The sequence below is a fragment of the Pomacea canaliculata genome, linkage group LG4, assembly GCF_003073045.1.
Source record: "Pomacea canaliculata isolate SZHN2017 linkage group LG4, ASM307304v1, whole genome shotgun sequence".
In the NCBI taxonomy this organism is placed as follows: Eukaryota; Metazoa; Mollusca; class Gastropoda; order Architaenioglossa; family Ampullariidae; genus Pomacea; species Pomacea canaliculata.
Window position 1 is genome coordinate 12,148,164 of NC_037593.1, and position 18,473 is coordinate 12,166,636.

The 18,473-nt window shown below is 38.8% G+C and overlaps 2 protein-coding genes and 2 non-coding genes across 4 annotated transcripts; all 4 read left to right on the forward strand.

Moving 5' to 3' along the window:
• The first annotated feature begins 1,255 nt into the window (after positions 1-1,255).
• On the forward strand, positions 1,256-1,374 carry LOC112563390. The gene has a single exon (XR_003099024.1). It is a non-coding gene; the product is annotated as a 5S ribosomal RNA (ribosomal RNA).
• A 1,392-nt stretch (positions 1,375-2,766) lies between these two features.
• On the forward strand, positions 2,767-11,421 carry LOC112561540 (acidic repeat-containing protein-like). The gene is made up of 4 exons (XM_025234096.1): positions 2,767-2,932; positions 3,274-3,478; positions 4,520-4,919; positions 10,834-11,421. Exons 1-4 carry the CDS (start codon positions 2,821-2,823, stop codon positions 11,419-11,421), a joined length of 1,305 nt encoding a protein of 434 aa, XP_025089881.1. The 5' UTR covers positions 2,767-2,820.
• On the forward strand, positions 7,617-7,735 carry LOC112563403. The gene has a single exon (XR_003099037.1). It is a non-coding gene; the product is annotated as a 5S ribosomal RNA (ribosomal RNA).
• Positions 11,422-12,814: 1,393 nt separating the features above from the next.
• LOC112562173 (epidermal retinol dehydrogenase 2-like) lies at positions 12,815-18,145 on the forward strand. The gene is made up of 6 exons (XM_025235243.1): positions 12,815-13,025; positions 14,762-14,934; positions 15,522-15,665; positions 16,048-16,292; positions 16,917-17,033; positions 17,143-18,145. Exons 1-6 carry the CDS (start codon positions 12,863-12,865, stop codon positions 17,243-17,245), a joined length of 945 nt encoding a protein of 314 aa, XP_025091028.1. The 5' UTR covers positions 12,815-12,862; the 3' UTR covers positions 17,246-18,145.
• The last annotated feature ends 328 nt before the right edge of the window (positions 18,146-18,473 follow it).

Consider the following 18,473-nt stretch of genomic DNA (forward strand, 5'->3'; position numbering starts at 1 on the left):
CCCAAGAATAAACTTTCTGGTAAAAAATTTCACATACACTATACTGCATCCCAATTTTAATGATCGTAGTCACTCTCCTTTTCTGACTACACATTAAACAACGATGTCTTTTCCCTTTACGACATGCCCTTTCTTAAAATCCACAGTTGTAGGATTCTTATGTTCTCCATCTTAACAGAGTCGTACATTGATTAGTTTGACAATTCTTCTCTTCTTGAAAACTCTCACAATTTTCTGTTCTTATAAGGGGTAGATGCTTTCTTGGCCGACATCTAGGTGGCTACCACAAATAATTATTCTGGAACAACACACAAGTTCCCAAAACGGACAATCCATACATTCTGCCCGCTTCTCGTCCCTTCTCCCAGCCGTCTCTGTATCCACACGTACAGTCAGCTCGCTCCTCAGTTTTCCGCCCATCGTCTCTCCCCAAAAATCTTCTCCGTCGTTATGGAACAACACACAAGTTCACAAAACGGACAATCCATACACTCTGTCAGCTCATCGACCCTTTTCCCCGCCGTCTGCTTTCTTCCAAATAATTTTCCACTCTCACTACAATCTAAAATTACGTCATAAAATGACGTCGGGTTCTGACGCGAAACCACGACGCAGCAAAAACACGCATATATACTGGTAAGGGCAATAATCCCTGACTAACAACAGACAGGGGCAACAACCCCCTGTTCCTAACATTCTCAACGGGGAGTAAATTCATTTTATGTTGTTTTATAATTGATTGCTTTCACCTGGTATACTCTTTCAAAAACACAACCAGCCACATTAATGGCAGCTAGAGAACTGAAAGCTGGTTCAGGCTTTTTTTTTTTTTTTTTTTTAGCTGATGACTGAAAACAAATTCTACATTATCTCCGCATTATGTACATCATGTGAACATCATATATACATCTATATAAAATAGCCACGGTCTCTAATGCAGTCACTTTCCAAAAGAAGTATATCCCGAGTTCTATGCATAGTTGAGACTATGAACGTTAAACAACGTACTGGTGTCGCGGGTTGCTGTCTCCAATGAACGCACGTGATCGTGTTGGTCGGAGTGGAGCAGGTGTTTGGTGTAGTTGTTTGCGTTGGTCAAAGCCGCTCTCCTAACCCTGATCAGTATCTTGGGTCTCGGGGCTATCTCGTGTAGTTGGTGCACGTGAAGTTCTGTAGGCATACATAGAGCCTTCGGTATAGTTTCTGTCAGTGAGTGTGTGGTTGTTTTATAAAGTTTTCTACTAGTACTTTCCTCGCCTACGGCCATACCACGTTGAACACACCGGTTCTCGTCCGATCACCGAAGTCAAGCAACGTCGGGCCCGGTTAGTACTTGGATGGGTGACCGCCTGGGAACACCGGGTGCTGTAGGCAAACCTTTTGCTTTTCTTCCGTTGATTTAATAGTTTTCTGTATATTTGTCAGAGGCAGCCTTTAGCTGTGCCGTAAGTGTAGGCTATATACCGTATCACAAAAAATATCTTGTATCGCCTCATCCGAGCTCTTTACGATCTAGATGTAAACATATTTTTATAATTAAACTGGAAAAATAAATTACGATTACAAGTGTCCTGGAGAGGTCGTTTACCCTGGGCCCGTGCTGGCTCTCGGCGGCCGTGAGTTCAAACAAGATGTCCCTTAAAGACTCATTTATTAATAGAACATTAGAATTAAGAAAGACACTAAGTGTGATTATGTTATAGCTTTCTAGAACACAAGAAGTGATAATCAAATACTATATACAACACTACGCAGTCCCATGTCTTAAATTAATGTCAGCATGATTTACAGGATGTATGCACCTAACATCATAAAACAACTTACTGTAAACAATATTTTTCATTTGAATCAACGGGATGATAATAGTCTTGTTGTGAGGAATCAGTAGTAAAAATTCGCCAAGACTGGAATTAGTGTGCTTTCCACTTCACTGCCTTATGGTATATATCATTACTGTATCAACACCATGACTCAAAACACTCTTCTCAATAGCGCAATACCTGTCATGGCTGAAAGATTTGCTGAGCATGGCAGTTATGCTACAAAGCGAGCTAGCAAAAAAACAAAAAAAAAAAAAAAAAAACAACAAAAAACAAAGAGAGACTGGGAAAGAGAATGTGCGTGTGTGGTAACGTCGACAGAAACTATAAAACGTGTAAATAAAACCATAAATTAAAAACATTCGTGCAATGCATAAACCTTAAAAAAACCCCAAAGAAAACAAGATATATTAATGTTTTCCAAAACGCGATAGAACAAATACTCCAGTTTCACAAAGCCAGTTAACAAAAATAAATAAATTGAAAAGCTGTCCTGCTAAATAACAGGGAACATTTATCCTGTCATTAAATGAATGGAAATATGATAAATATCTAAATATCAGCCATCGGATGTGAGGCAACACCGACACTGCAGAGAATTATCCTAGATTAAGGGATTAAGAACGTGGGTGATTAAGGGATTAAGAACGTAAGTATTAGATATGAAAGACGATCAAGACAGCTTGGTTACAAAAGCAAACTGTACATTCACAGAGACGCAGAATAAACAAACCAATCAACCAACACCTTAGCTGGTTGTTTCATAAAAGCACGTGACAATCAGTTCATCTTTGTCGCATCGTTAAAATATTTTTCTAACTGTTTTCTAATCAAACACATTCATAATATATTGCTACAGACCTTGGTCAGCTTTACCATGAAACCAAAAAAAAAAAAAAAAAAAAGCGAGCGAAAAGGTATAAAAACAGGGTCGTCATCTAGTGAACTGGACTCGCTTCTGTTGCTATTGCTCTTGAAGGGGTTGTAGCTGTAGTCTGAGATGAGAAACATGAATGTGTTGGTGCTTGTCGGCCTTGTGGCCGGCATGTGTGCCGTGTGCACTGGAAAACCTTTCGGAAAAAGGGAACTGCCTGTGAATGCGACAGACCAAGGTAAACAGCATTTACTACACCATACTACTGTGACAGCTTTCTACTTCTTTGCTCCTTTGTTTTAGAAATTGAATCGCAAATTTTCATGTTGACTCCTTTACATCGTTGAAGGATGATCACGTAACATAATTAGAACGATTTTAAAATTGTAACAGGATTAAAAACATAATTAGAAGGAAAGCCATAACATTTTTATTCCACACAGCTCAAATGCACGTCATATGTCCTGAGGTGTTCGTATAACAGCTACTCGAATAACAAAATCTTGCGAAAGAAATAACCAAGGTGAAATCAAATAAAAGAAACGATGACTCGATGTATCTATTGTTCTGTTCGTACAGCTGGTACAGGTGGAAGCAACGGGACTTTGTCAGGTGACATTGATGCAGTCATCCAGGGACTACAGAAACAGGTAGAAACATTGAACGCTACAATGGCAGCAGATAAAGCAAAGGATGATACGATCAAGAAGCTTACCAGCATGGTCAACAGCTTGAAGAAAGCCAAACCACTCAGCGCCAAACAGGCTCAACCTATTGTCAAAAAGTAAGAGAAGTACAATGCATTCGTTCACACACAGTCCGTGGCGAGTGTGTATGCAATGCGTGAGTGCGTAAGTGAGTGCGTGCGCGCTGAAATATATTCGTTCTAGCTGGAAAATCTCGGCTTAAAATACATAAACACCACTTGATTTCATACATCCTTGGCATCGTGCTGAGAAAGATTAGAATTGAGTTGTCTCGCAACTATTCTGTAGATAAGGGCAAAGGTAAAGAATGAAACTTAAGTAGTCAGCTTTTTTCATTTCGTTGTTAGTGTTGTTGACATAGTGCTACAAAACATCGTATATTCAAGTATTGAAATATTTTCATAATCAATCAATCGCTCAAGGCATTTATAGTAAAGTAGTAAAGTGCTGATGCTTTATGATCAACACACAATTATAATCGAATATTTTGAACACTTCACATTAATACACATACTGGAGCCTGGAGCCTGAAGCCTGTGAGTTGAGTTAGTCAAGCAAAGATGTAAAAATGAATTTTTAGTTTTGACTGCTTAAAAGTTACTGACACGGAAAGCATAAGTATAATGTAATAAAAAGAAAATATATGACTGTTAATGAGCTGTGGCCAGACGTACAGTCGTACTTAGCTGGCTGATAATGTGTAGCTTACAAAATACTTTAGCTGATGGCAAGTCGACTATGGTTAGCATCCATCTAGTGCCACCGGTCTCTGGATGCTAGAAAGGGAAATAATTTTATTGCGCTTCTATACATTTCCAAAGGTTAAAGGTAAAGCTTTTATTTTTTTTCCTTTATTCAATAAAGTATTGCTTAGTTTGGTAACAATAAATAATCTAAAATTCTATATACATTTGTCACTCACAATATGTTGTAGTTATGAAGTATACAGTTTTATGAGTGCTTCTATGACTATAAAGCACCACACAGCGTGATGAGTGATGAGCGGGTAAGTGATGAGCGAAGAAATTGGTAAGAGTGTGAGTGAGTGCATACAAGTGTGTGAATGAGCGCATGCATGGACTGGCTTGCTGACTGACATCTTGTTTGTGTTATTTTAGAGTTGCAGCTAAAGCAGGGAAGACCAGTGCATTGAGCGGCAGTGACATACTCAAAGGTCTTACTGATCTTCTGAAAAAAATACCATTTAGTGCGAGCGGAAAAGGTGACAATGACCAGGATCCTGAGTCATCCACGTCAGAATCTGATGAAACAGATGAAGAAGACACGGAAGACCCGGAAGACCCGGAAGACCCGGATGAACAAGACCCGGAAGACACGGATGAACAAGACCCGGAAGACCCGGATGAACAAGACCCGGATGAACAATCACCTGACGAGACTCTGGACAACGACGCACCTGCAGAGAAACCAGACGAGCCAGCCTCCGATGAACAGGACGATTCAGCTCCCGCAGAAGAAACAGCAGAACAAGCACCTGTAGACGAAGAGGACGATTCACCTCCCGCAGAAGAACCGGCTGAGCCCGAACCTGAGAGTGAATCGGTCGTAGAAGAACCAGCAGAAACAGCATATGTAGACGAACAGGTCGAGACAGATCCTATTGAAGAATCCTACGATCCATCAGTTGAAGAACAGGTCGAGACAGATCCTATTGACCAATCCTTCGATCCATCAGTTGAAGAACAGGTCGAGACAGATCCTATTGACCAATCCTTCGATCCATCAGTTGAAGACCAGGTCGAGACAGATCCTATTGACCAATCCTTCGATCCATCAGTTGATGAATCCTTCGAGCCATCATATGACTCCTTCGAGCCATCATATGACTCCTTCGAGCCATCATATGACTCCTTCGAGCCGTCATATGACTCCTTCGAGCCATCATATGACTCCTTCGAGTCATTTGGTGGTGATTATTATTAACCAGTTGACCCAGAACCTGCGGAAGAACCGATCGCGGCACCTGTTGGGGAACCGGAGATGCAAAATGTTGAAGACATTGGGTCGGATGACATTGCTCTTTATGATATTGTTTCTGGCGACTTCGGATCTTTTAATAGGTTTGCATTGCGACGATGATGGCAGGTTTGAGATAAGCCTTCATGCGCTATAATGGTGGTCTTGACATACACCATTTGTCTATTTGCCTTTATTCTTCAAACACTAACCACTTCTTCTGTTGTAGTGGTTTGCACTGTCATAGAGGAGAAAACTGGCGAACGCTTGTTTTTAGAGTCTTTATTCCAATTATATCACTTCTGAATTAAAAAACCAGTCGATTTATTTATACTTTGAGAGAAAGTGAGTGAGAGGAGACACAATTACACACGAGAGAGAGAGAGAGAGAAAGCTTTTTTTTACACCGAGTCAGCAACTAAAGCTATATCATGGCAAAGCATCCGGCCTTGTAACCAGGTACCACATGCAGGGAAAAAGTATGCCCGAGACGAGATCTGAACCCAGGGCAGCCAATACATCACTATATTAGTAAAGGCTCTAGCCCTTGCAACACCGGGCCGCCTTGAGAGAGAGAGAAGGCAGAAGGGGAGAGACTGCAGAGAATGGGGAAATGCGCCCCACATAAATCCATTTTATTACTACTGCTTTATTCACTTATACAATTTACATATATTCACACAGCGGAAACAAATTATTTACTTCGTAAGTCTGAAGGTTTCCTATACCGCGCTTGCCGACAGACTTCATTCAACATAGATCGGACAAGCTCAACCTCGAACTGTCTGTTGAAAAAGCTTTCTAAATTAGTTTTTCTAGCTGTGGCTCACACACTCTCATGTAGATGAACCTGCTGTCGATACCCAAGAAGTTCCCACACTTATAGGATGGCCAAGCTTTGAGTTGTACACTACGCTGTACATTTTCATCCCTCCTCTGTCTAATTTTGTAGAAACTTATTACGTTAACAAGAGGAATAATATAAAAATATAAAACGCTACACTAAACTAACTATCGAAACGGTAGCTAATGAGAACTTGTCTGGGCAAAGACTGAAAAATAGTTGTAGCCGGTATCAATGTCACAATGTTCTCTGTCTTAAAAGGCTAGTAATTAAAGGATTTGTGGGGTCCATATTTTTAATGAATGGGTGAAATACACAGTTTTACCCAATGATTAAAAAACTTGTACTCGCCATTTCTTTGAAAACAAAAAAACGCAAAATGGTTGATTAAAATAGCCCACTGACTGATCGTTTGACCAGCTCTTCATCACGTGGACCTTAAAATGGATTCATTAATAAAAAAAAAAGTCTCTCCGAAAAAATTCCACCATATCATGTACTTGTTCTGCTGACGGTGCACTCTAAAACATGCACTTCATCATGGAATTAAAAAAATGCTCCTCCTAGTGTGAAAATTGCTTAACAAGAGAAACATTTATTAACAGTCTCGTCAAAGTGAGAATTTAATTTTGGAGGAAAATTATTGTGCTCACCTCAGTAAGTTATAACATCTTAACAAAAACAATTAAACGTTTGAATAATTCTTCGCTTACGTGCAATGATCATCCGTTTCCTTCTGATACCAAATATTGTAAATGTGGTGTTTGTGACTTTACAGCAGCTCAGCTACGAAAGTGTTTTGGGTATTAGGCCGCTAGGACAAAGTAACAGGTGATGCAACAACTCCCTAATAACCACCATATGTTTGTTTCTAGAGATGCATTAAAGTATGACAAAATATATCAACAGATGTGAGCATGCACAGCTTTGGGAGGGTAGAAGTGGTAATTAAAACTCGGGTATCAGGCCTCTAGGACAAATTAGTCACAGCCTTTATGAATAGGGCAGTTTGATAGAGATCGAAGCAGGGGCGTCCCTAGGCATGTGCAAAACTCTGCACCTGAACAAGGCCGCCACGCCAACATATATTAAATATAAAAGAGAAAGAGAAAGTAGCGACACAGCGGACGGTGTTGTGGCCGAAAAACATTGTTACTTGTTAACTAGTCCGCTGTATTTACTAATTATTTAATTGCTAGAGTCGGAACAGCAAGCTATACGTCATGATTTATTTTATTTTGATATGTTTTTTCTTCTTTCTTAAAGAATCCGTTGTTGTGTTGTTGATCGTGGAATTGGTGCATGTAACTTTCTGTGTATATTAGCTGAGAAGGGGGTGGGGGTTGTCTCGAGTGTGCGGCTGTTTAATAAAGCTTTGTAATGCTGCTGTCCTCGCCTACGGCCATACCACGTTGAACACACCGGTTCTCGTCCGATCACCGAAGTCAAGCAACGTCGGGCCCGGTTAGTACTTGGATGGGTGACCGCCTGGGAACACCGGGTGTTGTAGGCAAACTTTTTGCTTTTCTTCCGTTGATTTTAATAGTTTTCTGTATATTTGTCAGAGGCAGCCTTTAGCTATGCGGGGCCGAGAGCCGTAAGTGTAGGCTATATACTGTATAACAGAAATATCCTGTCTCTCCTCCTCTGAGATCTTTACGATCTAGATGTAAACATATTATTATAATTAAACTGGAAAAATAAATTACGATTACAAGGGTCCTGGAGAGGTGGTTTACCCTGGGCCTGTGCTGGCTCTCGGCGGCCGTGAGTTCAAACAAGGTGTCCCTTAAAGACTCATTTATTAATCGAACATTAGAATTAAGAAAGACACTAAGTGTGATTATGTTATAGCTTTCTAGAACACAAGAAGTGATGAGAAAAATCCTATATACAACACTACGCAGTCCCATGTCTTAAATTAATGTCAGCATTATTTACAGGATGTAAGCACCTAAAATCATGAAACAACTTACTGTCAGACAATTACTGTAAACAATATTTTTCATCTGAATCAACGGGATGATAATAGTCTTGTTGTGACGAATCAGTAGTAAAACTTCTCCAACACTGGAATTAGTGTGCTTTCCAGTTCACTGCCTTAGGGTCTATATCATTACTGTATCAACACCATGACTCAACACACTCTTCTCAATAACGCAATGCCTGTCACGTGACTTAAGCACGGCTGAAAGATTTGCTGAGCATGGTAGTTATGCTACAAAGCGAGCGAGCAGGAAAAAGAGAGACGGGGTTAGAGAATGTGTGTGTGGTGACGTCGACAGTAAATATAAAACGTTTAAATATAAACATACATTAAAAACATTCGTGCAAGGCATTCAGCTAATAACAATAAATAAATTGACAAAGTATCCTGCTAAATAACAGGGAATATTTATCATGTCGTTAAATGAATGGAAATAGGATGAACTAAATATCAGCCATCGGATGTGAGGCAACGCAGAGAATTATCCTAGATTAAGGGATTAAGAACGTGGGTGATTAAGGCATTAAGAACGTAGGTATTAGATATGAAAGACGACTGAGGCAGCTTGGTTACAAAAGCAAACTGTACATTCACAGAGACGCAGAATAAACAAACCAACCAACCAACACCTTAGCTGGTTGTTTCATAAAAGCACGTGACAATCAGCTCAACTTTGTCGCATCGTTAAAATATTTTTCTAACTGTTTTTTAATCAAACACATTCATAATATATTGCTACAGACCTTGGTCATCTTTACCATGTTCGGGTAAAAAAGAAATCGAGCGAAAAGGTATAAAAACAGGGTCGCCGTCAAGTGAACTGGACTCTCTTCTGTTGCTATTGCTCTTGAAGGGGTTGTAGCTGTAGTCCGAGATGAGAAACATGAATGTGTTGCTGCTTTTCGGCCTTGTGGCCGGCATGTGTGCCGTGTGCACTGGAAAACCTTTCGGAAAACGGGAACTGCCTGTGAATGCGACACACAAAGGTAAACAGCATTTACTACACCATACTACTGTGACAGCTTTCTACTTCTTTGCTCCTTTGTTTTAGAAATTAAATCGCAAATTTTCATGTTGATTCCTTTGCATGTTGAAGGATGATCACGTAACATAATTAAAACGATTTTAAAATTGTAACAGGATTAAAAACATAATTAGAAGGAAAGCCATAACATTTTTATTTCACACAGCTCAAATGCACGTAACATGTCCTGAGGTGTTCGTATAACAGCTACTCGAAGAACAAAATCTTGCAAAAGAAATAAACAAGGTGAAACCAAATAAAAAAAAACGATGACTCGATGTATCTATTGTTCTGTTCGTACAGCTGGCACAGGTGGAAGCAACGGGACTTTGTCAGGTGACATTGATGCAGTCATCAAGGGACTAAAGAAACAGATAGAAACATTGAACGCTTCAATGGCAGCAAATAAAGCAAAGGATGATACGATCAACAAGCTTCTCAGCATGGTCAAAAGCTTGAATAAAGCCAAACCACTAAGCGCAAAACAGGCTCAACCTATTGTCAAAACGTAAGAGAGATATGACAGTCCATGTCGAGTGTGTATGCAATGCGTGAGTGCGTAAGTGAGTGCGTGCGCGCTGAAATATACTCTTTCTAGCTTGAAAATCGCGGCTTAAAATACACGAAACACCACTTGATTTCATACATCCTTGGCATCGTGCTGAGAAAGATTAGTGTTAAGTTGTCTCGCAACTATTCTGTAGATAAGTGAAAAGGTAAAGAATGAAACTTAAGTAGTCAGCTTTTTTCATTTCGTTGTTAGTGTTGTTGACATAGTGCTACCAATCAGTCACCAGTCACATTAATACACATACTGGAGCCTGGAGCCTGTGAGTAGAAAGTTAGTCAAGCAAAGATGTAAAAATGAATTTTTAGTTTTGACTGCTTAAAAGTTACTGACATGGAAAGCATAAATATAATGTAATAAAAAGAAAATATATGGCTGTTGATGAGCTGTGGCCCGTCGTACAGTCGTACTTAGTGCGTCCGGTCTCTGGATGCTAGAAAGGGAAATAACTTCATTGCGCTTCTATTCTTTTCTAAAGGTTAAAGGTAAAGTTTTTATTTTTTTCCTTTCTTCAATAAAGTATTGCTTAGTTTGGTAACAACAAATAATCTAAAATTTTAGAAACATTTGTCAATCACAGTATGTTGTAGTTATGAAGTATACAGTTTTATGAGTGTTTCTATGACTATAAAGCACCACACAGCGTGATGAGTGATGAGAGGGTGAGTAAGTGATGAGCAAACTAATTGGTAAGTGTGAGTGAGTGCATACAAGTGTGTGAATGAGCGCATGCATGGACTGGCTTGCTGACTGACATCTTGTTTGTGTTATTTTAGTGTTGCAGACAAAGCAGGGAAGACCAGTGCACTGGGCGGCAGTGACATACTCAAAGGTCTTACTGGTCTTCTGAAACAATTGCCATTTAGTGCGGGCGGAAGAGGTAAAAATGACCAGGACCCTGAGTCATCCAAGTCAGAATCTGATGGAACAGATGCAGAAGACCCGGATAAACAATCACTTGACGAGACTCTGGACAACGAAGCACCTGAAGAGAAACCAGACGAGCCAGGCTCCGATGAAGAGGATGATTCTGATCCCGCAGAAGAAACAGAAGATCCAGCAGCTGTAGACGAAGAGGACGATTCAGATCCCGCAGAAGAAACAGAAGATCCAGCAGCTGTAGACGAAGAGGACTATTCAGATCCCGCAGAAGACCTGGCTGAGCCCGAACCTGAGAGTGAATCGGAAGACTATGAATATGAAGACTCCTACGATCCATCATATGAAGACTCCTACGATCAATCATATGAAGACTCCTTCGATCCATCATATGAAGACTCCTACGATCCTTCATATGAAGACTCCTACGATCAATCATATGAAGACTCCTTCGATCCATCATATGAAGACTCCTACGATCAATCATATGAAGACTCCTACGATCCATCATATGAAGACTCGGACGATCAATCATATGAAGACTCCTATGATTCATCATATGAAGACTCCTACGATCCATCATATGAAGACTCCTACGATCCATCATATGAAGACTCCTACGATCAATCATATGAAGACTCCTACGATCAATCATATGAAGACTCCTACGATTCATCATATGAAGACTCCTACGATTCATCATATGAAGACTCCTACGATCAATCATATGATTATTATTAACCAGTTGACCAGAACCTGCGGAAGAACCGATCGCGGCACCTGTTGGGGAACCGGAGATGCAAAATGTTGAAGACATTGGGTCGGATGACATTGCTCTTTATGATATTGTTTCTGGCGACTTCGGATCTTTTAATAGGTTTGAATTACGACGATGATGGCAGGTTTGAAACACGCCTTCATGCGCTATAATGGTGGTCTTGACATACACCATGTGTCTATTTGACTTTATTCTTCAAACACTAACCACTTCTTCTGTTTTAGTGGTTTGCACTGTCATAGAGGAGAAAACTGGCGAAAGCTTGTTTTTAGAGTCTTTATTACAATTATATCCCTTCTGAAAAAAAAACCCCTGTCGATTTATTTGTACTTTGAGGGAGAGTGAGTGAGAGGAGACACACATACACACGAGAGAGAGAGCTTTTTTTTTACACCGAGTCAGTAACTAAAGCTATATCATGGCAAAGCATCCGACCTTGTAACCAGGTACCACATGCAGGGAAAAAGTATGCCCGAGACGAGATCTGAACCCAGGGCAGCCAATCCATCACTATATTAGTGTATCGCAGCTCTTATCATGACAATTAGTAAAGGCTGTAGCCGTTGCGCCACCGGGCCGCATTGAGAGAGAGAGAAGGCGGAAGGGGAGAGACTGCAGAGAATGGGGAATTGCGCCCCACATAAATCCATTTTATTACTACTGCTTTATTTACTTATACAATTTACATATTCACACAGCGGAAACAAATTATTTATTTCATAAGTCTGAAGGTTTCCTATACCGCGCTTGCCGACAGACTTCATTCAACATAGATCGGACAAGCTCAACATCGAATTGTCTGTTGAAAAAGTTTTCTAAATTAGTTTTTCTAGCTGTGGCTCACACACTCTCATGTAGATGAACCTGCTGTCGATACCCAATGAGTTCCCACACTTATAGGATGGCCAAGCTTTGAGTTGTACTCTACGCTTTACATTTTCTTACCTCCCCTGTCTAAATTTGTAGAATCTTAGAAACTACATTTAACAAGAGGAATAATATAAAAATATAAAACGCTACACTAAACTAACTATCGAAACGGTAGCTAATGAGAACTTGTCTGGGCAAAGACTGAAAAATAGTTGTTATGCTTATTATCTTTTTATATTTAATGCTTAATTAATTCATTTCTATAGTTAATTTTTATGCTTATTATCTTTTTATATTTAATGCTTAATTAATTCATTTCTATAGTTAATTTTTTCCCTGAAAAGGGCGAGGGCTAAGTGGAAAAAAGCGCTCAGTTGCTTATTTTACCCCTCGTTAATAAAGAATTGTCATTGTCATTGTCATTGTCATTGTCACCTGTTTAGCCGCTGACCGGTGGAGTTATCGGCAGAGCGAGACTCGGGAGTGGTCTCCCTTACGAGAGCAAAGGTGAAGCAGACGGCAGGTACAACGATAATGACGGACGTCGTCAACGGACTGCGCTTTGCCTTCATAGGGCTGTTTCAGATTATCTTTGCTTGGGTTCAGGCCATTCTGCTGAGCATATGTCCACGTTTCCTTCGGAAACAATTTCTCTACAAAAATGTGACAGGAAAGGTAGTCTTAATTACCGGAGGAGGTAAGTGTGACAGAAAAATATTTCATATCACAGCGTGTTTGGCGTATTCTCTGTTAAAGGAAGTTTAAGAATCGTATTAAAGCACAGACTCTGGCTTATGAAAAGCTTATTTCATTTGCGTGCTGTGCATCACATAATCCACAAGTAGATTTTGCACGGTTTTTGTCGCTTGTCCTGTATTTAGGACTTGAGCGGGAGAAAAGTAGAATGAAACTGCATGACTTCCAAGATAAGGCTTTAAAAAAAAAAAAACCTACTGAAAGAAGACATTACTGGTTTACCAAAGTTTTGATATATGTATCAGAGCTTATTTTAGGGAAATTCTGCTTCAAAAACATAATTCATACATCAAAAGACTTGTTTAAGACGCAAATTTTTTTTCTTCTTGATGCACATAATGAATTACAGCTAGCATCCTGATCATTTCGAGCATTTAATATTTTATGTTTAGTCCAGCATTTGAAAGCTTAAACCTCTGAATGGTATACTCTGCAGAGTAAAAATAATGGTAGCATTGCTAGCAGAAAAATATATAAAAATAGCAAGAATGTTTAATATTAATAAAAATGCGCTTCTAAGAAAAATTGTTTGGAACAGAATTAAAAATAGTTGTCCATTAAAACAAGTAACCTAGAGAGTTTTTTTCTGTTTAACCTTAATGCCAGACTGCAGGATATTTTATTCACTTTTTTAATAGTTCATTATTGTGACGATTCAGATGTTAAATTTTTATTCTAATGTACAATAATCAGCTCTTTTATACTGCATCTTTAATCGTTATCCTTTATTCACCATTTAAAGGTTACAATGGAAATTTTCCTTTGGAACAAATTTAATGATAGAAATAAATGCATTAGAAGAAGAATTAATGCAAATCAGTTCATAGCCCTGACAACAGAATAATTAAGATTTTGTGAAGTGCCTTGAGCTTGTCCACATGGCAAGATAAGGCGCTATACAAGCCAACATTTATTATTATTTTTAATAGGTGTACCACAAGGCTCAACTGTTTGACAGTAGACACATCCTGGCATTAAAATACATAAATGTAATATCATGTGAGAGGGAGATGCAAGTGGTGAGGGGTGGTAGACACTATCGCAGTAATTTTTAGGTAACATTTCTTGACTCAAAATTTGCACATTGTGCCAAATTATATAGTTTTTAAATTTTAAAATGCTGCACAGCCAGACTGCAAAAAATGCTTTAAGTCAGGCATGTCAAACTGAGTGTCCCCCGAGGGCCACATGGGTCACATTGTGTTGTCATGAGGGCTGCATAAATGTACAGCGTCTTTGTGAGGGCCACAGGTGAACTTGCAAAGGGCGCATGTTTGACTTGACTGCTTTAGGCTATACAGATTCTTCTTAGTGATTGATTCATAGATTTATTGCCCACAGAGGGTAGGAAGCATCTGAAAAGATTTTTAAATCCTTGAAGATTTTCTCTTAACAAACTGCTGATCAATGGCACAAAGCTGCTGTTGCTGAATACTTATGATGTTACAAGCTAGTTTGACAACTTTAATAGCAATGCTAAGATTCTTACAGTTAAATTTACATACCTAGCTATAATATTAGATGTAAGAATGTTCTCTGCCAATGCCTTATACACGTTTTCTAGCAAGTGCATCCTGACATCAAAACATTTATACTTCCTCATATGGAATAGCCTGATTAGCTTTTTTACACAGACTGTGGACAGAAGTTTATAAAAAGTTTTCCTTTAATCAACAGCCAGCGGCCTTGGTAGATTAATGGCAGACAGGTTCGCACGTCTCAACTGCAAACTGGTTCTTTGGGATGTTAACGAGGCAGGTCTGGAAGAAGTGGTGAAAGAAGTTCGTGTGTATGGTGTGTCCTGTAAGGCCTATGCAGTAGATCTTTCATCACGTGAACTGATCTATGCTGTAAGCATAATTTTAAAGTCCTATTGTTATTGCTGTGTCGATTTTGCAAAGAACATCAGCTTTATCTCCTTTGTCTGACCTCTATTTTTATTCTGGGATAATATGTTGTTGCCACTTTATGGTAGATATATGTTTATGTAGTTATTTTTATTCAAAGATCAGTAAGAAAAAGTTGTTCCCAGAACACCAAGCTGGAGAAAGTACATAAAACAATCATTTTTAAGAGTTCCTGCTGACCAAAATTGTTGTTGTTGTAGATTTTTTTACTTGTTGGAATTGTAACATGCTAAAGAGAGAGGTTAGATTATCTTCCTCGTTCTTTGTGTTAACCAAGCAATCTTAACTTTACGGTATATGGTATAGAATGTGCCATAACAATTTCTTTAGTTTTCCTATTTTTGTGCCCTTGTTACCTGTGTTTTAAAGTTCATAGACTGTTGAGTTTTGCTTTTGTAAAATCTTCGTATCATTTTGTTTGTTTTTTTTTGTTTTAATTATTTATTCTTACAGACCTTCTTCTAGCTGTTTTCTGTTGATGCTGTGACCATAATAAGTAAAAAGGTCTATATTAACAATTGTTATAACAGGCTGCAGAGAAGGTGAAAGCTGCCCATGGTCATGTTGACATATTGGTCAACAATGCGGGTATTGTAACAGGAAAAAAATTTCTGGATTGTTCTGACAGCATGATTGAGAAAACCATGGATGTGAATGCCAATGCTCATTTCTGGGTAAGATGATGACTGAAATTATATAATTAAGTTATTTTTTGATACCATAAGGTTTCCTTTGAATAAAATGACAATCATTTTTTCTGTCATGGTATCTAATTAATTTGATTTTTAAGATAAGCTTTATGCTGTTTTTATGCTATTATACTTTGTTGTCTCCCTTGCATTATTGCACAGAAGGGAGGATATTCAAAGAAGTATATTCTGAGACCCTCTACATTGAGTGCTTACACTGAAGTAAGAGTACCTGGTGCATACATATACTTGTTTTCTTGCTCTATTTAGTAAATTTGCTTTTGTTAGAATATGTACTTCAGGGAGAAGGAAAGGGTGTGAAAAAAGGGGCACAAAACACCTCGTGTGTTTATTGTTCCCTGTGCAGACCGTCAAAGCCTTTTTACCAGATATGATGAAGCGAAATAGTGGCCACATTGTTTCCATAGCTAGCTCTGCAGGACTGTTTGGAGTCGCTGGTCTTGCAGACTATTGTGCTAGCAAGTTTGCTGCAGTGGGCTTTATGGAGTCGATGCGTGCTGAGCTTGCAGCGATGGGCTTGACTGGCATTCATACCACAGTTGTCTGCCCTTACTTTATCAACACAGGCATGTTTGATGGAGTCCGTAGCAAGTAAGTTGCCACCTACTTATCCTGATTCTGGCAAGATATACCTGCTCTTAAATCAGCGTGCATGGATGTAAACATTTGCATGTGTGTGTGTGTCACATGTGAAAGTAGGTTTGCTTGTGTATAAACATGGGTATGGGTGGAAGAGCATGACACATTGATTTCATAGATGGCGAGAAGATGTAACATACTTTTGAAAACTAAGCAAAATTTATGATACAAAACATTTTTAGTGCAATAGAGAAATGAACAATTTGTGCTGACGTACAGTACATTTAGGAACTTTTGTATGGCTTACAAAAATAGTAGCTATTATGAGACCAGATGTGGTTTAGAATTGTTTTGATAAGAACTAGTTCACAAGGATTTGATTTTGCGTTAAGTTAATTAGTCATGTGTGAAACTAATTGCACGTCTGTTTAGGTATTGAATTTATGTTTCATAGTTTCTCATCTATTTGCTTGTGGTTTTGGCAGATCTCTAGTAAAGATTACACAAGCATGGGAGAACAACAGTAACCGAATAAACAAAATCTTGCTGGCACCACAGAACAGAATATCTACAGACCTGAAGAAAACTCCTAAGAGAAGTATTTACAGTTATCTATAACATTTATCTCTTGTGCAGGTTCATGCCTATCTTGGACCCAAATGAAACTGTTGACAGGATAGTGGATGCTGTACTGTGTAACCAGGCTTTCCTGATCATACCCCGTTCTTTGTACTTGACTTACGCCATGAGAGGGTAGGTAGCTCCAGTAGCAAAATCTTGCTTGCTTCACATTTGCTATTAGTAACATGATCTGAATTCTCTTTGGGCTTGATTTTTTTTGTATCCTTATGATTGTGTGCAGCTTTATGCCAGTGAAAGTTGGAGCCATTTTGGCTGATTTTCTCGGAGTCAATGAGTCCATGACCGGTTTCCAGGGTCGCTTGGGACAGAAGAAAGGAGACTGACACTGTGATAATGATGGTACAAAACGTAAAGTCCAGTTTGTTTACTGTATTAGCATTACCCATCGTCCCAGTTTCTCCATGAAGTGGACTCTATCTCCTCTGGGAGTAAAATAACATTTTTCTTTGAATGAAATATTTCTTTTTACTAAATTTACTAGAATGATATAATGACAATGATAGCACTTATAAGCTGTTTCCTAAATTGAATAAAATATTCACCATGCTTTTCCTACCTTACAAAATAAAATATCATCATCCCTCTAGGCTGTACTTTCACTACACACGTTCAAAGAAACAAGAAAATGAGTAATCATACTCAATCCCTATACAGCCATATTACCCACACTTTGTGAGAAAGTGGTGGTTTTCATAGTGTGGTGAAGAAGGCAAGAGAGAAACATGAGTGTGCATGTATACATATACTTTGTGTGTGGTGGGATGATATATGAAGGACTTTTTTGTTTGATCTGGTAATGATCACAGTTGGTGTTGCCTGCAGTTTATATTTATGTTTTTCTTTTTTGCATAGTTTTATTTCAAATCTTTATTTTCTAATTCTATATATTTTTTATTTTCATCTCATAATGCATCCCATTTAAAAAAAGTGAATTATGTTCAAAGGAGTATAATTATTTTTGTGTTTGTTTGTTTTTTTTGTTTGGTAAATGCTTTAAACTTTGCCCAGGGATGCTGTTAGTGGGAGAAGGTTGATCATAATTATGCAAATTTGCATTTGAAACATGGTATGATTACAGTCACCAAATATAATTACACCAAAGAGGTATCCTCTTTGATTACACAATTACAACCAGATGTGATCGCAGATGCAGCTTAGAGCAATCTAAACAATTGTTTGTTATTTTTATTATGATTTTACAATAAAATTTTGTATCCTTTGCACTGGGCTATTCAATCAAAGTTTGACATGAGCGGTGAGCAAATGGATATCCTGTGAAAATGACTTGTGTAGACGAAGGCTTGAGCTGCATCGTATTGTGCCTTCCCAATGACTGGTACGTCCAGAACCAGTTAAGCGATAAGATGGCTTTAGCAAGTTATGCTACCAGCAGGAGAGAAGCTGTTGTACACCCCGGGCTCATAGTTATAAAGTGAGAGTAAGTCATGTGAGTTACCCCATTGTACTGACCCTCACTTCATAAATACTGCCCCTAGAGAAATACATTCAGCCTTGCTTTTCTAAATGTATTTTGTGAACAGGTATGGTTGT